At 41.9% G+C, this 27,687-nt stretch overlaps 1 protein-coding gene across 1 annotated transcript in view; it reads right to left on the reverse strand.

Moving 5' to 3' along the window:
- TXNRD3 (thioredoxin reductase 3) overlaps nucleotides 1-27,687 on the reverse strand; it is a 54,432-nt gene that overhangs the window by 19,043 nt on the left and 7,702 nt on the right. The window contains exons 7-13 of the mRNA XM_058725765.1: nucleotides 20,518-20,660; nucleotides 17,940-18,055; nucleotides 16,721-16,946; nucleotides 14,965-15,057; nucleotides 8,168-8,244; nucleotides 6,710-6,866; nucleotides 2,426-2,533 (exon numbers count right to left, since the gene is read on the reverse strand). Coding sequence (XP_058581748.1) covers nucleotides 2,426-2,533; nucleotides 6,710-6,866; nucleotides 8,168-8,244; nucleotides 14,965-15,057; nucleotides 16,721-16,946; nucleotides 17,940-18,055; nucleotides 20,518-20,660 — 920 coding nt within the window. The remainder of the gene's footprint in view (nucleotides 1-2,425; nucleotides 2,534-6,709; nucleotides 6,867-8,167; nucleotides 8,245-14,964; nucleotides 15,058-16,720; nucleotides 16,947-17,939; nucleotides 18,056-20,517; nucleotides 20,661-27,687) is intronic.

A 27,687-nucleotide genomic window follows, 5' to 3' on the forward strand; every position in this document is an offset into this window, starting at 1 on the left:
GGCTGGGGAGGGCACGGATGAAAAGAAGCAGGAACACACAAGACATACTCTAGGAGCAAAACTGACAGCACTTCCTGGTGAACTATTGATGGTGACCAACAAGGAAGCCTTAAGGATGGCTCTCAGGTACATCAGCGTGTAGAGGGAGTCTTCCCTGGGAACCAAGGATTTTAATAGACTCCCAAAGGAATTCATATTGAAACAGGTTAAAACCTTGGTTCTAGACACTTGGAAATTTTGTATTTTACCAGAGAGCAGCACATCAACACAGCCATATTTTGGCCTCTTCAGGAATTACTTTTTTAATATACTGTGCTGTGGCATTATGCCATGGGATTGCGTTTCTGGCTCTAATAAGAAACAGCTCTATAAAACCCATAATTATATTTACGAAGGGGATACTTTCAGGCTATTGTTCACCATATCTCAAAGCCTGTTTTGTGAAAACTTGAGAAATCTCCCTCAATTCTCCCTCCCCCAGTCAGGTGGCAGGAAACGCAGAGGTAGATTTTTAGGTTAATTCTAAAGCAAGTCTATGGGACTTCATGGCATGAATTCTGCAAACTAACAAATTCGAGGGGTTTTTTTATATTAAATATAATTTCTAACATTCCTTTTTCTTCAAACACCATTCTATTCTTTTTTCTTCCCACCTCGATATCCTCACTTTGAAAAAATATTATCTATGTGTTTTTGAGAGGCTTCCCCAAGTCTCTTCACAACAGGAATTTTAAAAAAATAATAGACCAAATTTCTGATTAGTAAATTTAAAAAATAATAAATAAATAAATAAATAAATAAATAAGAGAGAAAGAGAGAAAGAGAGAGAGAAAGAAAGAAAGAAAGAAAGAAAGAAAGAAAGAAAGAAAGAAAGAAAGAAAAGGTTAGTTGATCTGCAGTGACCTTAGGAAAAAGGTCCTGACATAATCCCAGAAACCCAGGGAACTCTTTTCCTATAAAGACATTCCTCTGTCTGGCATATAGCCTTCTATGTTCTTCCTCTCATGTGCCTGTCTTTCTATCTTAATTTCTCATTAACTTCAAATGTTTTGAACTAGGCGTTAAACCTGTAACTGTTCACACGGTTCCAAAACTCAAGTCAAAGTTCACCACTGCAGAAAATAAATGACCCATTCCTACAAGGAATTACAAACGCTGATCAAATACTATCCTCTAAAACGTCTGCTTCTCATTGAAAACAACCATCTAAAATAACATTATAAAGTACATATGTAGTTTTTAAGTAGTCTTCAATCCCAGTGCAGGGCCCAACGTGGGGCCTGAACTCATGACCCTGAGATCAAGACTTGAGCTGAGTCAGACGCTTAACCGACTGAGCCACCCAGGGGCCCCAACATGATAAAGTTTTAATCATGTATACGAGAAATGTATATAAGGCCACTTAACTAGTGCTGTCACTTAAAGGAATTCCCAGTAACTGAGGTGCCTTCAAGGGAGAAGAACGATATTTCAATTCTCTTTTGCTGAAAACATCAAGTACTAATCATCTTCCTGCTCTTTTTACTCCTCCCTATCCCCCCTATGTTGGAAGGGTGTGCCGAAAAAAACCCATTCAACCTGTTCATCAAAATACAACGTAAGAAAATATTTACTTAGAAGCTTGTTATGATTGGATGGGGCAGGGGCGACAGGGAGGTGGAAATAAACGTGTATGGAGGACATCTTTTTGGGAATCTGACAGCCCACAGCCCACAACAGGCTGACAACCCTGGGAACTGTCCCACCTCCCACCCCCCCTACTCCTCCCCCACCCCCCGCCCACCGGAGGCCATAAACAATGCAGGCTCCCAGAGCCGTGTGGATGTGACACGAGCCTGGCTACCGCCATGTGGAATGGAAATGGGTGCACGGTTGACCCAATTTGGACCCATCAGATGTCATCTCCCATAATTTGGAACTGAGACTGAGAAACAGTGAGTCAGTCGATTCCTCCTAAGACCAGCACTATGGGATAAACTCGTCTGTCGAAGAAAGGCCATGTTTTGGCTGCTATGTGCATACCAGGGGCAAATACAGTCCGTGTGCAAAAAGCAAAAGAATGAACCGCATGCACGTGAGTTGCAGTTCCTGGTTCTTAGCTCTTCCTGAGGCCTTGATCCCCTCCCGCATTCCTAAAAGTTTTATAGTAACTTGTGCTTCCTCGTATAAGCTTACTCCAATAGACGTTTGTCACTTGTGACCCTAAGTCCTAATGCATACGTTGTATGTCTCCCTTTCCCCAGCTATTATTATTAGCTAGACAAGGAGAGTTAAATTACTGAATTCCTAATTTTCCTAAAACAGGAATATGATTTCCTACAATACAACCGTTACGGTAATGTGCAAAACAAAAAGCGACAGCAAAGTCAGTTGACAGAAAGAGAACTTCTAAAAAAGTAAGCAGTAAATTAAAACACAATCTTACTTCAAGATTCTCTTTTTTATACACTTCAATAGCTTTCTCTTCAGATAATCCACAGCAGCCGTATTCCAAAGGAGTAAACACTGTAGTCGGAACATTAATGTAATCACACTGAAAGATAAACAAATTACATCTGCTTATTTTGGGACACTTTTCACAGCAAACATCTACATTACATACATCTACAGAAGGAGAACAAGGAAGTCCGGTTCAATGTGACTCATTTTACCCTATCACTGCGTCGGCGCATTCGAAGTTACCCAAAAGGATGGGGCGAGCCCAACTCCAGGGCAGAGACCAGCTCTCCCAGAGCCCACACCCGACTTCCGTTTCTGGAACAGAGCAGTAGGGGTGGAGTGCCTCCAGAGACTCTCTAAAATGTCTTCTTTCCATCCCCGGGATTCCAGACCCCGCTCCCCCAGAATACCTTTACCAGGCAACCGAGAATCACACTATCTCGGTGGGAGCTGAGACCACCCTTGGCCGTTCACGTAACTACAAAGAAGCAGTTCGACAGTGTTGGAGGGGGTGACTGCCCTGGACCCTTCAAGGGGAGATGGTGTATGTACAGTGGGGGGGATAACGTGGGGACCGGGATCTCATAGGTCCTGTGGTTCTGGCAGAGCCCCCAGAGACCCCTTATGAGACTAAGGCAGGGTGTGAGTGGACATCACAGGGAGACTGCAGACCCTGAGCCCTACACGCATCTCCCAGCAGCTCTGTGCACCTGCCTGTGGGAAAGTGAGTGTGAGTGCAGGTGGCATCTCTGCCTGGAAGAGGGTGTCTTTGTGACAGCTGGAGGAGAACGGGAACACACTGGCGGAAGTGTCATAAAAACCTTGCGTGGAGAGAAAGGGTGTAGCAGCACAGAAACGATAGAGGGTACAACCAGAGATAGAGGTCTCTAGGCCCGTCCATCCATAGCCCCTCAAGGGGTGACACTGCCCATAGCACTATGTGGCCCCCCAACCTTGCCAACAGGTTGTTGGTGATTAGGTCAAGGGTGACAAAGAAAGCCAAGGCATAAGCTGGCCAGAAACCTATGTAGAAAAAGATAAGCTACGTTAATCAAATTCTTTCTTTTGCAGGAAGTTGAGCTCGAAGCAAAGAAAGAATCCCCTGGTGGCCGTGGAGCCGTAGCCAAGTTAGGCTAATGGAAGAGCACCCTGTGAAGCAGAGCACCCCCAGAGCAGCCGTGACCCCAGACCCAGTTCTAGCTCCAAACAGTGCAGCCTGGTCCCAGAATGCCGCTTATTCAGAGTCACTGTGCATTGCAACTTACTAATTTACAGGATCCTTGTAAGAAACCCCCTCAGTTTGCGTCATGTGAGTGAGTCTCTATTTCTCATTACCCAAGACAAAAACCAATCAACACGCCACCAGGTATCCCTCTATCGGTGAGGTGGACAGTATACGTGGGCCTAGAATCTTTGAGTTATGTGCTCTAATACCACTTCAGTTTTGCTAACCTACAAATCATGGGTAAGCCCAGGATTTTTCTTTTCTTCCACACGGCTAGAGAAAAATCACATAACCACAGGGACTGCCTTCGTCTTTCCGGACTTCTCTCAGGCCCTCAGATATTCATTGATTCATTTGCAGTTGCACCGTGAATAATGTGGAGGTTGGGGTGCTGAACCTCCGTGCAGTCAAAAACCCATCTATGGCTTTTGATCCCACCCCGCCCCGAAAAAGTTAGCTACGAATAGCCTACTGTTGACTGGGAAGCCTTACCAATAACACAAACAGTCGACTAATACACGTTATTACGTTATACGTATCGGATATTGCATTCTCGCAATACGGTAAGCTAGAGAAAAGAAAATGTTATTGAGAAAATCATAAGGAAAAGAAAATACATCTATAGCACTGTCCTGTGTTTACTGAAAAGACTCCACTGTAAGTGGACCCACAGAGTTCAAACCCTTGATGTCCAAGGGCCGGCTGTATTGACCAGCAACTGACCCCGTGTCCCACGGCTTACGGGGGAGGCTTATTCTCAATGGATGCTTTTTGTCTCTGGTGTCCTAACAATTAAGGATAATGAAGAAGAAATGCCTCAATGTTCCTTCCTTTCATCTGAAACACTTTTCCCACATCTTAGACCATCTCCTCCAACTGAATTGGACTTCGTCTTGCCTTGCCTGTAGCCTTCCTTTTGGTCCTGTACCTTAATGCTCACTTTTTCTTCATACCCTAACCACACTGCTCCTCAAAGCCACCTGGATTGACTTCTCGGAGCATTAGGCAACTACTCTGCCTCTATACACCCCGAAATGCTAACTGCATTGTGACAATGTATGTTCAGCATCCCAGGCCCCACCTGCAGACCCACATCCTAGCAATGCCTCCATGTATATGTTCAAGGTCTTCATTCGTGACCTCACGAGGCATCTGGCGCGATAAAAAAGCAGAACGCAGCATCCTTTACAAAGCATGTGTGCTCAGAACGCTTCACCTGAACTGAATCATGCAAAACCATCAGAGAAATTCAGAATAGAGACACTACAAGGAAAGCAGTCTGAATTCATCAAGAATCAAAGTCATGAAAAACAAAACAAGCAGACAATTAAAGGCAGGGGGACGACGCCAGTCTAAAAGAGCTTTAAGAGTCAGAAGAGTTGAGTATGCCACGGTAAGCAAACACGTGCACATGCACACATGTGATGGACATCTGAGGAAATCTGAACAGTGTTTCATTTTTGTTGAATTTCTCAGATAGAATAAGAGAACTGTGGTTATGGAAGTAAATATCCTTGTTCTCAGAAGATGTGTGTTGAAGTATACAGGTGCCAAAGGTCACTGATGCCTGCCACTTACCTCAAAAAGCTCTGGAAAAACAAAGTACACGCATGTACACATACATATTCAGAGAAGAAGAGAGAGCCAAGATGGCAAAATATTAATAATGGGGGGATCTGGAAGAAAGGGTAATATGGGTGATTGTTACTATTCTTCCTGTGGTTTAACATCTTTCTAAACAAAAAGATAGAGGGAATAAAGGTCTCAACAGTCCCCACCGCATAGAGGCCTTTCCAATTCATTACTGTGGCACGAGATTTTTTTTTTTTATAAATTTTTTCAATGTTTATTTTTGAGAGAGAGCTAGAGGGTGAGCGGGGGAGGGGCAGAGAGAGACAAAGAATCTGAAGCAGCCTCCAGGCTCCAAGCTGTCAGCACAGAGCCCGATGCGGGACTCAAACTCACAGACCGCGAGATCATGACCTGAGCCGAAGTCAGATGCTTAACCGAGCCACCCAGGCACTCCTGGAATGCTGTAGGTATTGTGGAAGGGACAGTTCCTCGTGTGGAACAGAACATTTAGCATTCCTCACCCCCACCCATGCCCTTCCTCCGCCAACACTTGCACATGTCCAGAGTGCTCTCATGGAGTGGGGCACGACGTCTCCAGTTGGGAACTCTAACAGACTGCTCACAGTCCTGGAGCAAACCAAGCCCTGCTGAGCTCTGTGCTTGCCTCTACATTATCTACTTACCAGAACAGTCCTGCGCTTCCTCAGTTTTTATTTTTATTTTTATTTTTATTTATTTATTTATTTTTTTTTTTAATTTTTTTTCAATGTTTATTTATTTTTGAGACAGAGAGAGACAGAGCACGAACGGGGGAGGGGCAGAGAGAGAGGGAGACACAGAATCTGAAACAGGCTCCAGGCTCCGAGCGGTCAGCACAGAGCCCGACGCGGGGCTCGAACTCACGGACCGCGAGATCATGACCTGAGCCGAAGTCGGCCGCTTAACCGACTGAGCCACCCAGGCGCCCCTCCTCAGTTTTTAATTACTCATCCTGCAAAGCCAGTACCACATCTTTGATCGAACGCAATGAAAGGTGCAGGACATGGTAGGAATCATCTCCGTCACACTTGGCAGAGGCGAAACTGAGGCACAGAGACTTGAAACAACCTGACCAGGTTCACACACCAGCAGGCACTGAAGTCAGGGCCAGCAGCCATCCACCTGGGACACCTTTATCAGTCCAATCAGTAACAACTAACTGCCCCTTGTCTTACCTTACTCATAATCCCCCACCCGCCTGGGAAGCCCTTTGGCACTGGATCCATGCCAATCCTTCGTATATCACCCAGCATCTTGCACATCTTGCCATCTTGCACACGGCAGGCACTCAAACAATATTTGTTGAAAATCATTAGTAAATACTAATTTATCTGTGAGGAACCCTTTACTTGCAAAACAAGCACACAAGTGTTGATTCTTTTAATTGCAATTTTGATTTAGATATCATCTCAAAAAAGACAGCAGGAAACTCACCTTTTCCAAAGAGCCCCCAAAAAGTCTTCGAGCCAGCAGCTTGCCTGCCTGTATGGCAACGGGTGTGAGCTCAAGTTTACCCTCCAGAATATCCCCAACAGCATACACGTAGGGCACATTGGTCTGTTCCACATCGTTTACTGGTATTTTGCCAGTCCTTGCAGATTTTGGGAAGGAAACAAAATACAGTATGGCTCACTCCGTACTGCTGCATGACTACCACTAACTCTTCCAAGAGAAAATGACTAAACACGTAGTATAAAGACCTGCCTCCAGGAAGTGATGTACCTCAGGCATCAATGTCTATAACACCAATGGCTAAAATCATAAGAGTTTCTGCAGCTCCAAAAAAGCCACCTTTTGGGTTGGTGAAACCACGCTCATTTTCTAGATGCCAAGGATATCTCCAGATTTCCCCCAAGTCCCACTTAGAGCTTTGAAGTTTTTCTCCTTGCTTGACCAACGACATAAAAATTCACTCTAAATCAAACAGTGGATGAATACATTTCCACAATTTATTTTTTAAGATCACCGTTTAATGTATCAGCTCTTTAAGACACACAATAAAGAATTACTGATTAATGGGGCGCCTGGGTGGCGCAGTCGGTTAAGCGTCCGACTTCAGCCAGGTCACGATCTCGCGGTCCGTGAGTTCGAGCCCCGCGTCAGACTCTGGGCCGATGGCTCGGAGCCTGGAGCCTGTTTCCGATTCTGTGTCTCCCTCTCTCTCTGCCCCTCCCCCGTTCATGCTCTGTCTCTCTCTGTCCCAAAAATAAATTAAAAAAAAACGTTGAAAAAAAAAAAAAGAATTACTGATTAATGAAAAAAACTGATACTAATAAAGAGCTGGACACTATCAACAATAGCCAAAATATGGAAAGAGCCCAAATGTCCATCGATGGATGAATGGATAAAGATGTGGTGTATATATATGCAATGGAGTATTACCCGGCAAACAAAAAGAATTAAATCTTGCCATTTGCAACTACGTGGATGGAACTAGAAGGTATTATGCTAAGTGAAATTAGTCAGAGAAAGACAAATATTATATGACTTCACTCAGATGAGGACTTTAAGATACAAAACAGATGAACATAAGGGAAGGGAAGCAAAAGTAATATAAAAACGGGGAGCAGGACAAAACATCAGAGACTCTTAAATATGGAGAACAAACAGGGTTACTGGAGGGGTTGTGGGAGGGGGGATGGGCTAAATGGGGAAGAGGCATTAAGGAATCTACTCCTGAAATCATTGTGGCACTAAATGCTAACTAACTTGGATGTAAATTAAAAAAAATAAATAAAATGGTAAACAAATACTTGCACAATACTTACTGTGAAATAAACTTAAAGCATTAACACTTTGCATCTTAATAACTAAATGGGAATTTCCAAGAGGTGGTCTGTAGAAACAGTTTGCTTTGTGCAGCCACAGTGCAATGATCCCATGTGTACTCACTTCTTGTTGATTTTGACACCAATCTTATCCAAGCCCATTTTCCTCGTACAAGAGTCACGACCAATTGCTAACAAAACCTATATTTAGAGCCAGATCAAAACCACAAATTGTCAATATCAGGAATGAGAGAGGTTTGGAACATCACTAGAGATCTTTCAGACATTAAAAGGATAGTAGAATGTTATGAACACGCTGTGCCAAAATCATTTCCTCAGTTTAGATGAAACAGATTCCTTGAAATACTGTTCAACCAACTCACACACATGCAAATCTAAGTAACTCTATGTCATGTGCTAACTTATGTCCCCGCCCCCGCCCCCCACAAATTCACGTGTTTTATCTTAACCTCCAGTGCCTCAGAATGTAATGTGTTTGAAGACAGGGCAATTAAAGAATTAAGGCAAAATGAGGCCGTTGGGGTGGGGGGCCCTAATCCAATATGACTGGTGTCCTTATAAAAACACGGGATTGGGAGACAGAAGACACAGACTATGGGGCAACCACCTGAGGACACAGGGAGAAGGTGCCATCTGCAGGCCATGGAGAGAGGCCTCAGAAGAAACCAAACCTGCTGACCCCTTGATCTGACTCACAGCCTCCAGAGATGTTAAGAAACTCAATTTCCCTTGCCATGTTATCTTACAGCAACCCTAGCAGACAAACATACCCTATACTCATTAGAGAAACTGGATCCACCATTTGTAAACTTCCCATAAATTAACTCAAGACCCAAATGACTTCGCTGGTAACGTCTCTCAAAACTTCAGTAAAAAATAATACTAAATATACAAACTTTTCCCCAAAAAAAGAAGAGGGAACACTTCCTAACTCCTTTTTATGAGACCAGCATAAACGACTGATACAGAAATCAAACAAGGATATTAAAATAAAATTATAAGCTGATACTCACGAACATAGATGCAGAATCCTAAAAAAAAATGTCAGCAAATAAAATACAGCGATATAGAAAAAGGATAATTGATCATGACCAAGTGGAGTTTGTCCCCCAAAAGAAAATTTGGTTCAACATGCAAAAATCAATGTTATTAATCATATTAGCCAATTAATGGAGAAAATAATTTAATCATTAACCAATACATATGGGAAAGGAATTTGACAAAATTTAACACCTTTTGAGGATTTTAATTTAATCCTCAGAAGATTAAAAATAAAAGAAAACTTCCCCGACCTGAAAGAAGGCATTGGTAAAAAAATAAAATAAAATCTACAGCTTACATCCTAGCAATGATGAAAGACTGAATGCTTCACCTTGTAGCAAGATAAAGATATTTACCCTCAGTTTATATTCAATGTTGTCCTGCAGGACTTAGCAAGTGCAACAAGGCAAGAAAAAGAAAAAGCAAGTAGATTGAAAAGAAGAACAAAACTGGCTTTATATGTGGACATTAAGCCCAAGAATCTATAATAAGGCCAATGTGCAAAAATCACTCGCATTTGTATATGCTACCAACTAAATGCTATGAATTTAAAAATTTTAAATACCATTTTATAAAAGCTTAAAAACATGAAATCTTTAGGGATAAATTTAGCAAACTACATGAAAGACCTCTAGAGAAAAATAATAAAATATTGCCAAGAGAAACTACAGAGTACATAAATAAATGGAAAGGCCTATGAAGTTCACGCACTGGAAAACTCAATACTGTTAAGATGGTCAGTTATTCCAAACTGATCTATATAATCAATATAATCCCAATCAAAGTCCCAGCAGGATTTTTTTCTGGTAGAAATTGACAAGCTGTTTTTAAAAGTGATACAGAACTGTAAAGGACCTAAACAAAGCTGGAGGACTTACTCTACCTGTTCTAAAATTTGTTATAAAGCTTCAATACTCAAAACAATGTGGTGAAAGCAGACAAATGATCAATGGGATGAAGGGTGCAGAAACAGATCCACAGTTAAATGGTCAGATGATTTCAATAAAGGCACCAGAGCAACTCAGGGGAAAAAGGGAAGTCTTCTCAACAAATGGTACTGGAAACCCATATGGAAGAAAAAGAACCCATATTCCCACTTCATACTATAAACAAAAATTCAAGGTGTATTACAGACTTGAACATAAAAGAGAAAACTACAAAGCTGCAAGAAGAAAATGTAGGAGAATCGTTTTATGACCTTTAGGGATTTCTGAGAGCACACGGAAGGCATTAACCATAAAGCAAAACACTGATGAACTGGACTCCATAAAAACTTTAAAACTACTGCTCATCAAAAGATACTGTAAAAAAATAAATAGGAAAGTCACAGATGGGAAGAAAATATTCATAATACATCTACCTGAAAACTGAGTGTATCCAAGATACATACAAAACTCCTTCAATTCAAGAATAAAAATTCAAGTAACAACAACAACAACAAAATGGGCCAAAGACTTGGGGTGCCTGGGTGGTTCAGTCAGTTAGGCATCGACTTCAGCTCAGGTCATGATCTCACAGTTTGTGGGTTTGAGCCCCACGTCAGGTTCTGTGCTGACAGCTCAGAGCCTGGAGCCTGCTTCAGATTGTGTCTCCCTATCTCTCAAACATAAACATTAAAAATTTTTTTAAAAAAATGGACCAAAGACTCGAGCAGATACTTCATAACGGAAAAAATATAAATGGCCCGTGGGCATATGAAAAGTTGCTCAACATCATTAGTCACCAGGAAGACGCAAATTAGAACCATGAGAAGACACCACCACACACGCACCAGAATGGCTAAAACGAAAAAGCCGGATAAGCCCGAACGTTGAGGACATGAGACAACCGAGACTCACACACATAGCTGGTGGAGATATAAAGTGATTCATTCATTTAGAAGCTGTTTGGCAGTTTCTCAAAAAGTTAAACATAGAAACTATCCTGTGGCCGATTAATTACACTCGTAGGTATTTACCTGTGAGATATGACGATATACGTCCACAAGACCTTACACAAGAAATCTTCGCAGTTTTACCCCAATACCCCAAACTGCAAGCAGCCTAGGTGTCCATCCACAGGAAAATGAACAAACTGGCACACCCGTAATTTTATATTCACATAATCATACAATGAGAAGAAACAACAACATGGATGAATACGAGGAGTACATACCATATAGTCCCATTTCTGTGACATCTAGGCTAGGCAAAACTAGTCTACGGTGACAGAATCAGAACAGGGTTGTTTGGGTCAAGGAGTGGGAAGGGACACTGGAGAGCTCTCTAAACTCACACAAATAGTCTGTGACCTTCAAATGAGTATGGATTAGACGAACATGTGCATTTGTCAAAATTGACTGAACTGTACATCTAAGATATGGGCACTTCACCACATGTAAATTACACCTTATTACAAAGTAAACAATTTACAAATTTAGATACTCTGAATAACTTTATACCAATATATTTGATAACTCAGAGGAAATGAACTAATTCCTAGAAAAACAGAACCAATCTAAAGTAACTAAAGAAAAAAATATGGCACAAGAACAGATGCTCAGATCAACGGAACAGAATAGAGAACCCAGAAATGGACCCACAAACGTATGGCCAACTAATCTTTGACAAAGCAGGAAAGAATATCCAATGGAATAAAGACAGTCTCTTTAACAAGCAGTGCTGGGAAAACTGGACAGCAACATGCAGAAAAATGAACCTGGACCACTTTCTTACACCAGACACAAAACTAAACTCAAAATGAATGAAAGACCTAAACATAAGATAGGAAGCCATCAAAATCCTAGAGAAACAAGCAGGCAAAAATCTCTTCGATCTTGGCCACAGTAACTTCTTACTCAACAAGTGTCAGAAGGCAAGGGAAACAAAAGCAAAAATGAACCACTGGGACCTCATCAAAATCAAAAGCTTCTGCACAGCGAAGGAAACAATCAGCAAAACGAGAAGGCCACCGACAGAATGGGAGAACATATTTGCAAATGACATATCAGATAAAGGGTCAGTATCCAAAATCTACGAAGAACTTATCCAACTCAACACCCAAAAAACAAGTAGTCCAGTAAAGAAATGAGCAAAAGACATGAATAGACACTTCTCCAAAGAAGACATCCAGATGGCCAACACATGAAAAAATGCTCAACTTCACTCATCATCAGGGAAATACAAATCAAAACCACAATGAGATACCACCTCACACCTGTCAGAATAGCTAACATTAACAACTCAGGCAACAACAGATGTTGGCGAGATGTGGAGAAAGAGAATCTCTTTTGCATTGTTGGCGGGAATGCAAGCTGGTGCAGCCCCTCTGGAAAACAGTATGGAGGTTCCTCAAAAAATTAAAAATAGAACTACTCTACGACCCAGCAATGGCACTACTAGGTATTTATCCAAGGGATACAGATGTGCTGTTTCGAAGGGACACATGCACCCCCATGTTTAGAGCAGCACTATCAACAATAGCCAAAGTATGGAAAGAGCCCAAATGTCCATCGATGGATGAATGGATAAAGAAGATGTGGTATATATATATAATGAAGTATTACTCAGCAATCAAAAAGAATGAAATTTTGCCACTTGCAACTACATGGACGCAACTGGAGGGTATTATGCTAAGTGAAATTAGTCAGTCAGAGAAAGACAAATATCATATGACTTCACTCAGATGAGGACTTTAAGAGACAAAACAGATGAACATAAAGGAAGGGAAACAAAAATAATATAAAAACAGGGAGCAGGACAAAACATGAGAGACTCATAAATATGGAGAATAAACAGAGGGTTACAGGAGGGGGTGTCAGAGGGCGGATGGGCTAAATTGGTAAGGAACACAAAGGAATCTACTCCTGAAATCATTGTTGCACTATATGCTAACTAATTTGGATGTAAATTTTAAAAATAAATAAATCAATAAAATTTAAAATTTTTTTTAAAAAATAGAAGGCCGTAAAAGCTGTATGACTGTTAAAGAAATGGAATCACTGGTCAAATATATATATATGTATAGAAAATTCTAGGCCTTAGGGGTACCTAGGTGGCTCAGTTGGTTAAGCGCCCAACTTCGGCTCAGGTCATGATCTCACAGTTCATGAGTTCGAGCACCATATCGGGCTCTGTGCTGACAGCTCAGAGCCTGGAGCCTGCTTCGGATTCTGTGTCTCCCTCTCTCTGCCTTTCCCCAATTCACGCTCTGTCTCTTTCTCAAAAATAAATAAACATTAAAAAAATTTTTTACAGAAAATTCTAGGCCCAGATGGTTGCATCAGTGAATTCTATCAGACGAAGAACCAATTCTCATGTTATAAACATGCTTCCAGAGAATAGAGAAAGAGGTAATACACTCCAAACTGTTTTCATGAGCCAGAACAACCTTGCTACCCAAATCTGAAAAGCTCAACATATGAAAGGAAAAGTATAAGCCAATATGATTCATGAATATAAATGTAAAAATTCTAAATAACCAAATCTAACAATATACAAAAAGAACCATTACCAAGCTGGGTTTATACCAGGAATACAGACTTGACTGAATCTTAGAAAACTGATGTAATTCAACACATAAACAGATTAAAGAAAAAAAGTTTTGATCCATAGCTACAAAAGAAAGTGGTACAATCAAACATCCACTCATGATTTTTAAAAAACAAAAAAGAAATAACCAAACAACCCTTGGCAAACAAGAAAAAGAAGTTCTTTCACTTAATTAATAATATCTAACAAAATCCTGCAGAAAACATTAGTCTTTAATGATGAAACACTGAAAACTTTCAATACTGAGAACAAGACAAGAATGCCACTTGGCATTTCTTGGAGGTCCTTGCTAGGGCACTTATGCAAAAAAAGAAATAAAAAGGCAAAGAGCAGATTTAGGGGCGTCTAGGTGGCTCAGTCGGTTAAACGTCCGACTTTGGCTCAGGTCATGATTTCACAGTTCCTGAGTTAGAGCCTCGTGTCGGGCTCTGTGCTGACAGCTAGGAGTCTGGAGCCCGCTTCAGATTCTGTGTCTCCCTCTATCTCGGCCCCTCCCCTGCTTTTGCTCGCTTTCTCTCTCTCTGTCTCTCTCAAAAATAAACATTAAAAGTGTTTTTTAATTTAAAAAAAAGCAGATATATTCATGGATCAGAGGACTGAATATTGCAAAAAAATTAGATTGATTTATATATCTAATGCAACTCTAACAGAAATCTTAACTGGGGTTGATTTGTTTATTTTCTTATTCATTTTTTGACTTTGTTGATTCTCCCCATATTGTTTACATTTTTAGCTCAAAATAATCATGACTATATGAGTATATAAAACATAAACGTATCATTTAGGTTAAAACTCTAAACTATAGTATGTAAAAGAAATGTTGACATCCAAATATCATCAGTTTAAATTAGAACTGTTGCCACCCAATATAGTCCATGGACTATTCACACTGTTTGCAGATTTTATATTGTTTGTTTTTCAAAACAACAAGATCTTTATTGCTGTTTCTGATTGTAAGATATATTCAATTTTTACACTTGACCTTAGCCAAAAGGCCGAGAAGTGATGAGATATATATTGAATTTTTATTGAAACTATTCAAATGCCCAAATGTAGAAGATATCTAATGCCCCAGAAGTAAGTCAGGTATACCTGCTTCCAGATTTTGTTCTATGCATAATTACACCTACTTATATGTTTTCTTAGGGTATTTTTCATGTACAGTGAAAACTACCAAATGTCAACAGCTCAACTACCTGCTGTGCTTATTATAGTCTGAGAGAGAACCAAAAGAAAAAAAAGTTAAACTGGTAGAATTTTCCCATACACTTCACCTGTGCTAATTTATGAGCGTGTTCACCCACTTAATGCTTATAAAATAAAAACTTACTGTATTATATACTCCTTCAATAGTTTCTGGCCCTTCGGTGGATTTAGCCACAACTTTCAGCTTTCCAGGTGACCCTTTCTCCAACTGTTGAACCTGGTAAGGATAAAACACGTAATGATTCCGTGTAAACGTGACAGAAAATAAATGGGTCATAGGGTGCACACACGTGTATGTGTGTGTGCGTTTAGGTTTTTGGACCAGGTAAAGACAGAGAAAGAAAGGACTGTCACAAAATACAGTTTGGAGGTAAGACTACATTAATGGACTAGTTGGTGGTAACATAAAAGGAGTGAGGGATGCTTTGTAGGTGTTGGCTTAATAAATCGCATAGACTATAGCACCACTTACTGACTACTGAGATAGGCCTGAAAGATGAGCTGGGAATACATTTAGGAAGAAAATCAAGAATTTCATTTTTGTCTTAATAAATTTGAAATGCTTATGAGGAATTCAAGCGGAGATATCCCACAGCCAAATGGATAAATGGGTGTGGAGTTCAGGAGAGAGGCCTGAGCAGGATATATAAATCTGAGAGCCATTATACCATCGAGACAATAAAGTACGGACCTAATGAGGACCGCCCAGGTAAAATGAGCAGAGAAGAGAAGAGGGAGCAGGTGCTCTGACATTTACAGGTCAAGGAGATGCAGAACCCCAGGTTGTAGGACCAGAAAGGTCAAGAAAGGAGAATGTTTTGGGGGCCTGGGTGGCCCAGTCGGTTAAGCATCTGACTTTGGCTCAGGTCATGATCTCGCGGTTCGTGGGTTCGAGCTCCGTGTCAGGCTCTGTGCTGACAGCTCAGAGCCTGGAGCCTGCTTCAGATGCTGTGTCTCCCCTTCTCTTTGCTCCTTCCCAACTCATGCTTTCTCTCTCAAAAATGAATAAACGTTAAAAAAGATTTAAAAAGAAAAAGGACAATATTTCAAACAGAAGGCATGTCAATTTCACAAATGCTACCCAGAAGCCTATCACATAAGGACAGAGATGTGACCATTGGCTTTGACGGCATGGAGTGTGCCACAGACCCCAACACGCAATTTTTTTTTTTTTAATGTTTATTTATTTTTGAGACAGACAGAGACAGAGCATGAAAGGGGGAGGGGCAGAGAGAGAGGGAGGCACAGAATCGGAAGCAGGCTCCAGGCTCTGAGCCATCAGCCCAGAGCCCGATGCGGGGCTCGAACTCGCGGACCGCGAGATCGTGACCTGAGCTGAAGTCGGACGCTTAACCGACTGAGCCACCCAGGCGCCCCCCAACACGCAATTTCAAAGCAGTTAGCAAGGATAGAAGCAGCTGAGAGTTGGCTGAACTGGAAAATGGAGGCAAGAAACCAGAAATCTCCTTATAAACAGGAAAAGAAACATGGGGACCCAGCCAGAAGGGCAGAGAGGAGCAGGGAAGGCTCATTTGTTTAAAGAGCAGAGACACAGGTGGGAAACGCAGGGGGTGGGGGGGGGTGGACAGCTAACTGAAGATGGGGCATCCCTGGGAAAGTGAGAGACGGTGAGAAAATACACAAGGGCCTGAGAGGAACAAGGACACCTTCCTGTATGGGGGCAAGGATGGGGGGAGGACAGTGGGACACGTGGAGGTCAGTTCTGTAGACCAGGAGGTGGGTACACTAACTTTAAGGTATCTTATGAGTACAGACTAATTTATTTCATGAAATTAATTAAGGACCGGTAGAATAAAATAACTAAAGAGAGAGTAAAAAACTAAAAATAAAAGGAATTTCCGAATGCCTTTCAGACTTACCATCACAGGTATGAATTTTCTTAAGAACTTAACACCATGTTGTTCCATGTAGGAGCCCACTCTCTCTGCCATTTCTTGATCAAAGCCCCGAAGAAGGACTGAGCGCACCATAACCGTGACATCTAAGCCAAGGCCAGTAAGAACTCCTGCACATTCCAGAGCAACATAAGACGCGCCCACTACTAATGTTTTGCCAGGGCAATAAGGTAGAGAAAAAAGGTCGTCACTGAAAAATAAAAACAAGAGGAACGCCCAGGCAATAAAAATGAAACGAGTTATAGGGGCACCTGGGTGGCTCAGTCGGTTGGGCGTCTGACTACAGCTCAGGTCGTGATCTCATGGTTCGTGGGTTCGAGCCTCGCGTCGGGCTCTGTGCTGACAGCTCAGAGCCTGGAGCCTGCTTCGGATTCTGTGTCTCCATCTCTCTCTGCCCCTCCCCCACTTGCGCTCTGTCTCTCAAAAATAAATAAATCTAAAAAAACCATTTTTTTAAATGAAACGTATTATTTAGGTTTCAATGTGTAGAGGTCTGGCTGCATTGCAGCGTGGTGTTTGAAGGAAGAAACACGGACAGAATCAGCCTTTTGGAGTTTATAATAGTGTCCACAGTAGTTCTTTCAAAATCAAATTAGTGGATCACAAGTGAAGGTATTTTAAAAATGAAACAGAATAGAAAACATTAGACAACATTATACGTGATAAGAAACATGGTTTGAGTGTGTGTGTGTGTGTGTGTGTAAATCTGAACAGTACAACGAAAAATGCATTTCTTAATGTGCATCTGCTCAAAAAAGTTTGAAAGTCATTGTACCATAATATGTTATACAATGTCCTCTTTATGACCATCCAGGGATAGTTACTGTGAAATCTCGGTATTAAGAACAGCCACGCTTCTCCTGATCCACTGGTTCATTATCATATAGACACTAAACACTAAAGCTATTTGCATTCCCTTCCTTGCTTTGGCCTCCACGAAATTCCCAGACCTCGATGAGCAATCACCTAGAATCATACAGCCTGTATTTGTCCCACAGTTTGGACTTATTATTCACCTAGCATTATTTTCTCTTGGCTTCGTGATGTTAACCACTTAGCTTCTTGTGTTATACTTTTTATGTGTCATCAATTCAAATCTTCTGTGAAACAATATCAGAGACTAAACAAATTGGAAACATAAACGTAACGCAACTTCCAGTTACAACTGCCTATTTAATCTTACCTAGTAATGCAGTACTCTTTATCTCCTTGGATTCCTAAATACCGTGGCCTTTTGCCTGTTGCTATGACAAATTTTGCAGCCGTGTAGGAAGTTTCCTGTCCTTTTCTATTGGTTGCCTGGAAGAGAGGAAAGTAAATTTCACCTTTTCCACACACACTGTAGAGTATGAGACACTCTGGACAACCAGTTACGACCCTTACAGACCTTCCCATCCAACAGGAGCGGACGTGTAAAACTAATAATGCAGGGCGATGAACACCAACATAGAAAAGAGAAGTCTTTACAAAACATCAACCAGAAGAGCCCAGTGGAAGTAGGCTGCAAAGCCAGCCAAGGACGCTTCAAAGGTGGTGATATTTCAAGTGGAGACAAGAAAGTGAAATGATCTGGGAAGAATGGAAATCCACAGAGAGAACAGGGCATATAAAAAGCCCACAGGCCTGAAAGCGGCTGGTGTCTGGGAAACAGCAAGTGGCCAGAAAGTGGCAGGAAAGGCGGGTTTGTGTCACGGCGAAGGGAAATAGATTAGTGCCAAATGTGAACACATTTATATGCCATTCTAAAGATTTTGGCTATGGGGGTGCCTGGGTGGCTCACTTGGTTGAGTGTCAGACTTCATCTCAGGTCATGATCTCACGGTTCGTGGGTTCCAGCCCTGCGTCGGGCTCTGTGCTAACAACTCAAAGCCTGGAGCCTGCTTCGGATTCCGTGTCTCCCCCTCTCTCCGCCCCTCCCCTGTTCGTGCCCTATCTCTCAAAAATGAATAGACATTAAAAATATATATATTTAAAGATTTCGGCTTTGGGGAACCAGCAAAGGTTATTCATTGTTGGCATATTTTCAGTTACATAATTCATAAATACATTTTCATCAAAAAAATTCAAAAACCGATGAAGGTGTTTAAACAAGAAGGTGGTTTATTTTTTTTTTTAATTTTTTTTTAACGTTTATTTTATTTTTGAGACAGAGCATGAACGGGGGAGGGTCAGAGAGAGAGGGAGACACAGAATCTGAAACAGGTTCCAGGCTCTGAGCAGTCAGCACAGAGCAGTCAGCACAGAGCCCGACGAGGGGCTCGAACTCACAGACCACGAGATCATGACCTGAGCCGAAGTCAGACACTTAACCGACTGAGCCACCCAGGCGCCCCAAGAAGGTGGTTTAAATAGTGGGATGGAGGCCGGGCCGCCTGGAGACAGCCACCTGCTCAGGTGGGTCTGAAAAGAGACAGACAAGCGCAGGCTGTGGGGGTGGAGGGACAGAAACCTGAAATTAACTGAGCAGACACCGATTATCAGTAAATGAGGAAGCATGCAAGAGGCAGCTACGGTTGTGAACGACAGGCTTCTATTCAACCAAATGTGCTGGGCATGTCACAATCTGAGAAATGAAACTACCCGACCCATATTTCTGTTATGTTTCATGTGACTGACGGAATTCAAATTGGACTGCGTGTGGGTTCAAAAGGGGCGGCTTTGGGGCGCCTGGGTGGCGCAGTCGGTTAAGCGTCCGACTTCAGCCAGGTCACGATCTCGCGGTCCGTGAGTTCGAGCCCCGCGTCAGGCTCTGGGCTGATGGCTCGGAGCCTGGAGCCTGTTTCCGATTCTGTGTCTCCCTCTCTCTCTGCCCCTCCCCCGTTCATGCTCTGTCTCTCTCTGTCCCAAAAATAAATAAAAAACGTTGAAAAAAAATAAAAAAAAAAAAAGGGGGCGGCTTTGAGTGGACCACCTCATACCTTTCCAGAGATAACGAAGGACTACAAAATAACCTCAGATCCCACCAAGAACCCTGCACACTGGGCTATGAAAGCAGAGTTCAAAAGAAAACTAGGTGTTGAGGGTTATATGGTCTTTTATAACTCCAATTTAAAATTTTTGTGTTCATCAAAATGATCTCATTTTCCTTACGTGCCGATCTTACGATACGTAAACATTACAAAATTATAAAATATGCTCCTTTTCGTGCTACTTTTATTAATGCTTTTATGAATAATATATTGGAGTCCTGGTTAAGGTTTCATTTTATTCTTACTTTTTAATCATTATATTTTTACTGAAGTACCATTGACACACAATGTCACATTAGTTTCAGGTGTACAACACAGCAATTCCACAAGTCCATGGGTTACACTGTGCTCACCACCAGTGTCGCTGCCATCGATCCCCATACAACACCATGCTATTCTATTCTATTCTCCAGGCTGTACCTTTTATCCCTGTGACTTACTTATTCAATTTTTCCCATCCCCCCCCCACCAAGGTTTCATTGTAAAAAAGAATTACGTTGCTAAAATTTTTAGTTTTAGTCTTTTAAACTTTGAACTACCTAGTCTAAACGTTTTCTTTTAAGATAGTAATAAAATCAAAAGGCAAATAATAACCTCAAATTAAGGGCTCTCTCGAAAGGCAATTCCTTCAATTCGGCAGGGCGTGTGGAATCAACGACACTGGGGAAGAAGCGAGTGCACTCGAGGCCGTGTGTGTGCATACATCAGTGACAGCCCTTAACATGCAACGTGGAGTTTTTAGATCAAGGCAAGTTCCAGCAACAGTAAAGAAAAGCAATGAACAAACAGTACCTTTATTCTATGATGTTCAACAAATTCTCCATAGGAATTGACATAGTCCACAGACTTTTCCCTCAAGGACAACCTGTGGCCCCAGTTTAGAGAGCTGATGTGGTTCTGAATTGCTTCTGTCATGGTCTCCCAGTTGTGTTTCACTGAAAATAAATAATCAGAGTGAAGGCATAAAATGGATTCTATTTTTATTTTTATTTATTTTTTCAATTTACATCCAAGTTAGTTAGCATATAGTGCACCAATGATTTCAGGAGTAGATTCCTTAATGCCCCTTCCCCATTTAGCCCATCCCCCCTCCCACAACCCCTCTAGCAACCCTCTGTCTGTTCTCCATATTTAAGAATCTCTTATGTTTTGTCCCCCTCCCTCCTGTTTTTATATTATTTTTGCTTCCCATCCCTTGTGCTCATCTGTTCTGTGTCTAAAAGCCCTCCTATGAATGAACTCATGTGATATTTGTCTTTCTCTGACTAATTTCACTTAGCATAATACCCTCCAGTTCCATCCACGTAGTCGCAAATGGCAAGATTTCATTCTTTTTGATTGCCGAGTAATACTCCATTGTATATATATAAAGTGGATTTTATTTTATTTTATATTTATTTACTTGTTTTGGATTTTATTTTTAATGCTCAATCATATACAACCACATGGAAGCCATACTGTGTACTGCTTTACGAATCAAGAAGTATGAGAATGCAAACTGGTGCGGTCACTCTGGAAAACAGTATGGAGGTTCCTCAAAAAACGAAAAATAGAACTACCCTACGACCCAGCAATTGCACTACTAGGTATTTATCCACGGGATACAGGTGTGCTGTTTCGAAGGGACACATGCAGCCCAGTGTTTATAGAAGCACTGTCAACAATGGCCAGAGTATGGAAAGAGCCCAAGTGTCCATCAACGGATGAATGGATAAAGAAGACGTGGTGTATATACATACAAAACAGATGAACATAAGGGAAGGGAAGCAAAAATAATATAAAAACAGGGAGGGGGACAAAACATAAGAGACTCTTAAATATGGAGAACAAACAGGGTTACTGGAGGGGGGATGGGCTAAATGGGTCAGGGGCATTAAGGAATCTACCCCTGAAATCATTGTTGCACTAGATGCTAACTTGGATGTAAATTAAAAACTAAATAAATTATTAAAAAAAAAAAAACAATCAAGAAGTAAACGCAAGGGATGCCTAGGTGGCTCAGTTGGTTAAGTGTCCGACTTCAGCTCAGGTCATGATCTCGCGGTTCGTGAGTTCGAGCCCCGCATCAGGCTCTGTGCTGACAGCTCAGAGCCTGGAGCCTGTTTCGGATTCTGTGTCTCCCCCTCTCTCTGCCCCCTCCTCTGCTCACACTCTCTCTGTCTGTCTCTCAATAATAAGTAAACATTAAAAAAATTTATTAAAAAAAAAGAAAAGAAGGGAACGCAAGACTTCAATCTTTTTCAGGCCAGTTACGGTTTATACTTCTTTCTCTTTAATATTACAAAACATAAGCAAAACGTCTGAAAAGAAGAAAAACATCCATGGAGAGGAGAATGGGGAAACCAGTCCAAAACATCACAAGGCAGGAAGATTATCATTCAGGAGCACCCCACGGCCACTCTTGCATTCCAGGAGGCCTAGTGCACACGGCACCCCGGATGTGAAGAGAAGCGGGTCTCAGGTCAGCGAGCACCACACATCCTCCTGACCAGCCCTGCCTGGGCCCCTCCCTGTCAGTTCACCTGGAGGTGGTTTTATGAGAGACAAGACCCTACGCTGCTTTATAATCGGTGTGGTTAGTGCTCACCGCTGCCCACCATGTGTATCACAACGTTTGCTCATTTCCTATTGGACATGGAGCAGGAGCTGTTGCAATCGGAATTTCTCGTCATCCTGGATCTTCTAGACGGGATTTATTTCCTGGTGTTCATCCACCTCGTCTGCTGATGCTGGTTCCCAAAGGAGAAACCGGTCTCCGTGCAGCACCATGCTTATAATACACAGAGGCCAGCCCAGGGCTCCCATCAAACTGGAAGAGATTCCCGAAGGCAAACCCAGTCCGCTGGGTTCATCCTCAGGTCTCGTCTGGTGACTCACCCTGGCCAACACTCTCAAGAAAGGCCTCAGTACTCATCAGGAATGTATCCAGCAAGTTCATGGCCTGGATATCATATCTTTCCCTCTAGGATGTCAATATGCAGCAAAGTCTCCTAAGATCTTGCAATCCAGAGGGTCACTGTGTTTGCTAGGTTACCCGACCCCCACACCCTGAGCCCAGAAGGTAATGACCCAGCAGTGATGAGCCTCTCCACAGTGGCACATGTCCTCATATCCTAAGATCCCTCCTCCCCTCTAAGCTGGAAAAGTTATGCTTGTAACCCTTCAAGAACCCCTTATCCCAAGGACCTTCTCAGTCCAGGATCCCCTGGGAAATCAGGCTGAGACATAAAAATTCTTGGACCTGCCACAAACCTATGGAGCCAAGACAAGCTCCCCCAGGAGATTCTGATGTGGCAAATCCAGGGACTGGCACTTTGGAACCACCTGCTCTACGGTTTCATCCACCTGTTTAGCTTTGTAATAGTATCACCATTTTAACTATTGATGGGAAAAATTACTCTCCACGCTTTTCAAAGGCTGCGCAGCTATCCTCACACATTCACTTTCAATACAAACTTTAGAATAATCTGTCAAGTTCCAAAAAAAAAAAAATTTTGTTGAGACATTTATAATTTTGAGATAACGGCTTTACCATATTGAGACATCCCATCTAAAATTCTCAGCATATTTTTTGTTATGCTTTTATACTTTCCTTATCTATTTTGTCCATTCCTAGTAAATTTATCCCAACTTATTCTATCATCTTGTTGCAATTTTCATTAAATATTTAATTTCTTATTGTTGATGTGATGAATCTATTGATTTTTGCACATATACCTTATAAGCCAGAGTGAACTCTTCTTTTTCACATGTGGTAGATTTTTCTTTAAAAGGAAATACGATTACAAAATATTATGAACTCAAAGTCCTCTAAGATTACACTTGTAGCTCCTACCAGTCCCATGTTTCAAGTCTAAGAAATTCTGATATGGTATTCCGTTTTTTTTAAGTTTAATTTAAATTCTAGTTAGTTAACCTACAGTGTAATATTAGTTTCATGTGTACAATTTAGTGATTCAACAGTTCCATACAACTCTTATTAGTTCTAACATTCTTTAGTTCGATCTCTCACATATTCTAGGTATCTCGTATACGATCGTGTATATAACTGTGGATATACATACATGACAGGTTTACACTCTCTTTTTCTTCCTCTTTCTCAAGTATGTACTTTTTCTTTCCTGTTCTTCCTTTTTGTGCACTGGCCAGAAGCCCCAGAACAATGCAGATATCAGTAGTGGAAGTGGGCTGCCCTAATTATTGACTTTAATGTAAATGCCTCAAGCTCTTCACCAAATATTTATTTTAACTTTTTAATTTATTTATTTTGAAACAGAGAGAGAGAAACCGAAGCAGGCTCCGTGCTGCACTGTCAGTGCAGAGACTGAAGTGAGGCTCGATCCCATGAACTTTGAGATCATGACCTGAGCCAAAATCAAGAGTCGGATGCTTAACCAACTTAGCCACCCAGGTGCCCCTCCATCAAATATTTACATCTGACTTTTCTTCATCATGTAAAGGAAGTGTCCATTTCTTTGCTTAGTTTAATGACAGGCATTTATTTATTTATTTATTTTGGGCCATAACAGAGCTGGAATCCAGGTCATCATGTGGGTTTTAGCATCCCTACTATGGTTTCCTAATGACTCACTCTTGTGTCTCCAGAACGAACCGTCAGAAGTCACAGTGTATCCCTTTAGTCACTGCTGGAGAGGATTTGCTAATGCTTTTTCTAGAAATTTGGTACCTCTGTGGCCTATAGCTTTCTATTTTTACACTATCTTTTTGTATCACTGTTATGTCAGTTTAAAAAAAAAAAAAGTGAACCCTTCTATTTTTTCCTAAGCTCAAGAATAGTTTGAATACAGAAAAAATGTTCCTTGAAGAGTTGAGGAAATTTACATGTGAATCTGCGGTCTCTTGGAGAATGAATTGTCCTCAGGCAATGTTTTCTCTGATAATTCAAGTCAATTCTGGTCATCTATATTTTCTTAGAATAGACTCCCTTTCATCGAGATATTTAATATGCTTACCACTAATTTGTATATTGAATTTGTTTTCTCTCTTCTCTTCCTGTAGTTGTATTTCTTCTCTCACACCTAATGTTACATAGTTGTATGAATTCTCTCTCCTATTCCCCTGATTGGATTTGCCAAAGGTCTACCTACTCATTTGCATTTTCAAATATATTCTTGGTGTTTTTCATTGATTCTATTTTGGGGAGGGTGTTAACTCATTAATTCCTGTGTGTGTGTGTGTGTGTGTGTGTGTGTGTGTTGCCTTGTACAGTCTCCCTATCTGGTATTGCTTTGGTTTTCATTTCCCTGATATATCTTTTCCCACCTATTTACAAATTTCCCATCAATTTTAAATTGGAAAATTTAAATTTGCCATTTAAAAATTTTAAATTCCTATATTCTCAACAATTATCTCTTTTTGTTTTAGCTGTGTGTCCTGCAAAAGCACATGGATGAGTTCTGTCTATGCAACTTGAGACGCTGACTCATTTAGCTTTATTCTAATATGTAGAAGACTGCCCTTATGTCTGCCATCTTGCTTTCTGGGTTGTTTTTTGTTTGTTTTAAATGAGTTTCATGCTGTTTCTTTGTACATTTTCCTGTTCCCTTTTTCTTGGAAGTTCTATATTCAATTTCTGATCTGGAAATTATGTATACATTTTAAATTTAGTTTAATCCATATTTCTCTGCCAACATCAAGAATGAAAGCATCTAGAACATTCTCCCAGACCAAGATTTCAGCATGTTTTCATTTCCTTTCTCTTACCCCTTAATCTATGACTTGTCTTGGCCATTCCATGGAGCCTATGCCTAAAAACTAAGCTCTAAATTCCATGTGATGGCTGGTTAGGTATTTCTTAGTGTAGCACCTTGAAATTAACTTAGAAACATTCTGTATGTGGAACTTTGAGGAATCTAATACAAGATTTTACTCACTCCAGGAAACTAGGAATATTAAGCCCTTAGATGAGTTCAGGGACATAATATGGCCCTTTAGGGGGGTAAAGTGGCATAAACATCTGCCCCACTGTCCCTTCCTGAAAGCGCAGAGTCCCAGCAATGCAGGGCAGTGTGCACGGACAGGGCTGACACACCAAGAAGTTCTCAGCTCGTGGGGAACCCTGCCTTGGCGTGTCGCCTGCACATAGCCCTGCCCGGCTGTCCCCATCACAGGCCACCTGCACAGTTCCATCCTTCATGGCCTTTCTCCATCTCAGGGTGTTTGGTGTTTTCTCCCCACTTGGCCATGATTACCCAAGTAACTATCTAACTGCAAATCTAAAATGTACCTAATTCAAACCCTATTCCAACTCATTTGGCCTTTTCTGCAGCATTTCCCTCCACTTCGTTCTTGGCTGAGACTCCCCATGTCTGGAGTCTTCCCTTAAAAATCTAGGGTCTCCTGGCTTCCAATGACACACCTCTCCTAGTTTTCCTCGTCTTCCTCGCCCACTCCTTATCAGGATCCTGTCTCTGTCTTCTGTTCTTTTCCACCCAGAGGGTTTCCCTGGCCCCTCTCAGCAATTCCTAAGACTTGAACCGCCACCTACAGTGTGGGTGGCAAACCCAGGCCCTGCCCAGACCTCGCTCAAGCACAAACTGTCCCCAGACAGTGAACTCCACCAGGATGTTCCACAGCGGCCCAAGGTGGACAATCCACACAAGATGCAGAATTCAGGGAGCAGGAAACTTGAAGGTGAAGACGACCCTGTGGCTAAACTATCAAATACAGACACCTCATTTTATCTACAACCAGTTGGCCCTGGAACTGGACCGAAAGCTCTCCGTGGAGCTGAGCATCTGGGGAAATCTGTCCGTGAAGAGTCTGTCCAGCCACAACTCATTGTGCTGAACTCCAACCACACCTGGCCACTAACTCACATTTGCCCGTGTTTTCCAGCTCGGCCAATACACTACATTGTCACCCAGTCCCTCTTCCTGGATTCCTTCCTCTCCTTCACCCTCTACCCCACCTGTGACCTGGGGGGCCTGGCAGAATTACCTGCAAGGACATGCTCATGCACACATTTCTTCAGTCAAAATCTCTGGGGAGACAGACAAATCCTTGAAATTTTTTTTAATTCCATATTTGTTATTTTAAAGCGACAAAATCACCGATCCACTCCTAGCCTGTCAATTCCAGGCCTTAAATCCTCAAGATCCACCTCATACTCTCCTCTGGGTTAGGCAACAGCATCCCACCTCACCTTCATGTCTTTGGACCTGCCCCCCACCCCCCACCTCCAGCCTGCTAAATTCCCTAGTGCCACCAGAGGGATCCAGAATCCAAACTGTGGTTCAGGTTCCTCTCCTACAGACACTCAATGGCTCTCTTACTACCTTTGGAGTCAATCCTCACTCCTTCAGATGGCACTGAAGAGCCTCCACAACTGCTTCCCTGTAACCTCATTTCTGCCAGCATCCCTCCCCCATTCTCCACGCCAGCCATTCATTTATCCGCCAAGTACTCCGTGTTTTCTCACAGCTCAGCAGTTCAGAGCAAGCTGCTCCCTACCTTTAACGACCCGCTTCTCTGTGGCCCTCAAGATGCAGCTCAAGGGTCACCTCCTCCACCTCAGACTCTTGAGGCCTTGAGGCTACCTTAAGTGCCCCTGAAGGTAATGCTCAAAACCTCACCATGAATTACAGTGCATGGAATCGCTTCTCTTCTCTTCTCTCCCAACAGACTGTGGTCTGCTTAAGGGCAAGGAGCCGTATTTTCTCATATCTGTATCCTCAGAGCCTACCCCGTAAGTATTTATCGCACGAATTTGGTTTCCATCTTTCATTAACCAAAGACATATATAACCACTGGTAAAGTAGAAAATGTTATCACAATAATGGATAAAATTCAAACAATGACCCTGGCTGTTCTATTCTCTTTATACCTAAAGGAAATCTGAAAATAGCAATTATTCTCTCTCATGTTCTGCAAAGGGTCTGAGATGGCTGTACCTGTCACAATCCCTCCCTACGCACCAAGGCCCCTGACAGCAGGGCCAGG

Source organism: Neofelis nebulosa, chromosome 4, assembly GCF_028018385.1.
Source record: "Neofelis nebulosa isolate mNeoNeb1 chromosome 4, mNeoNeb1.pri, whole genome shotgun sequence".
NCBI lineage: Eukaryota > Metazoa > Chordata > Mammalia > Carnivora > Felidae > Neofelis > Neofelis nebulosa.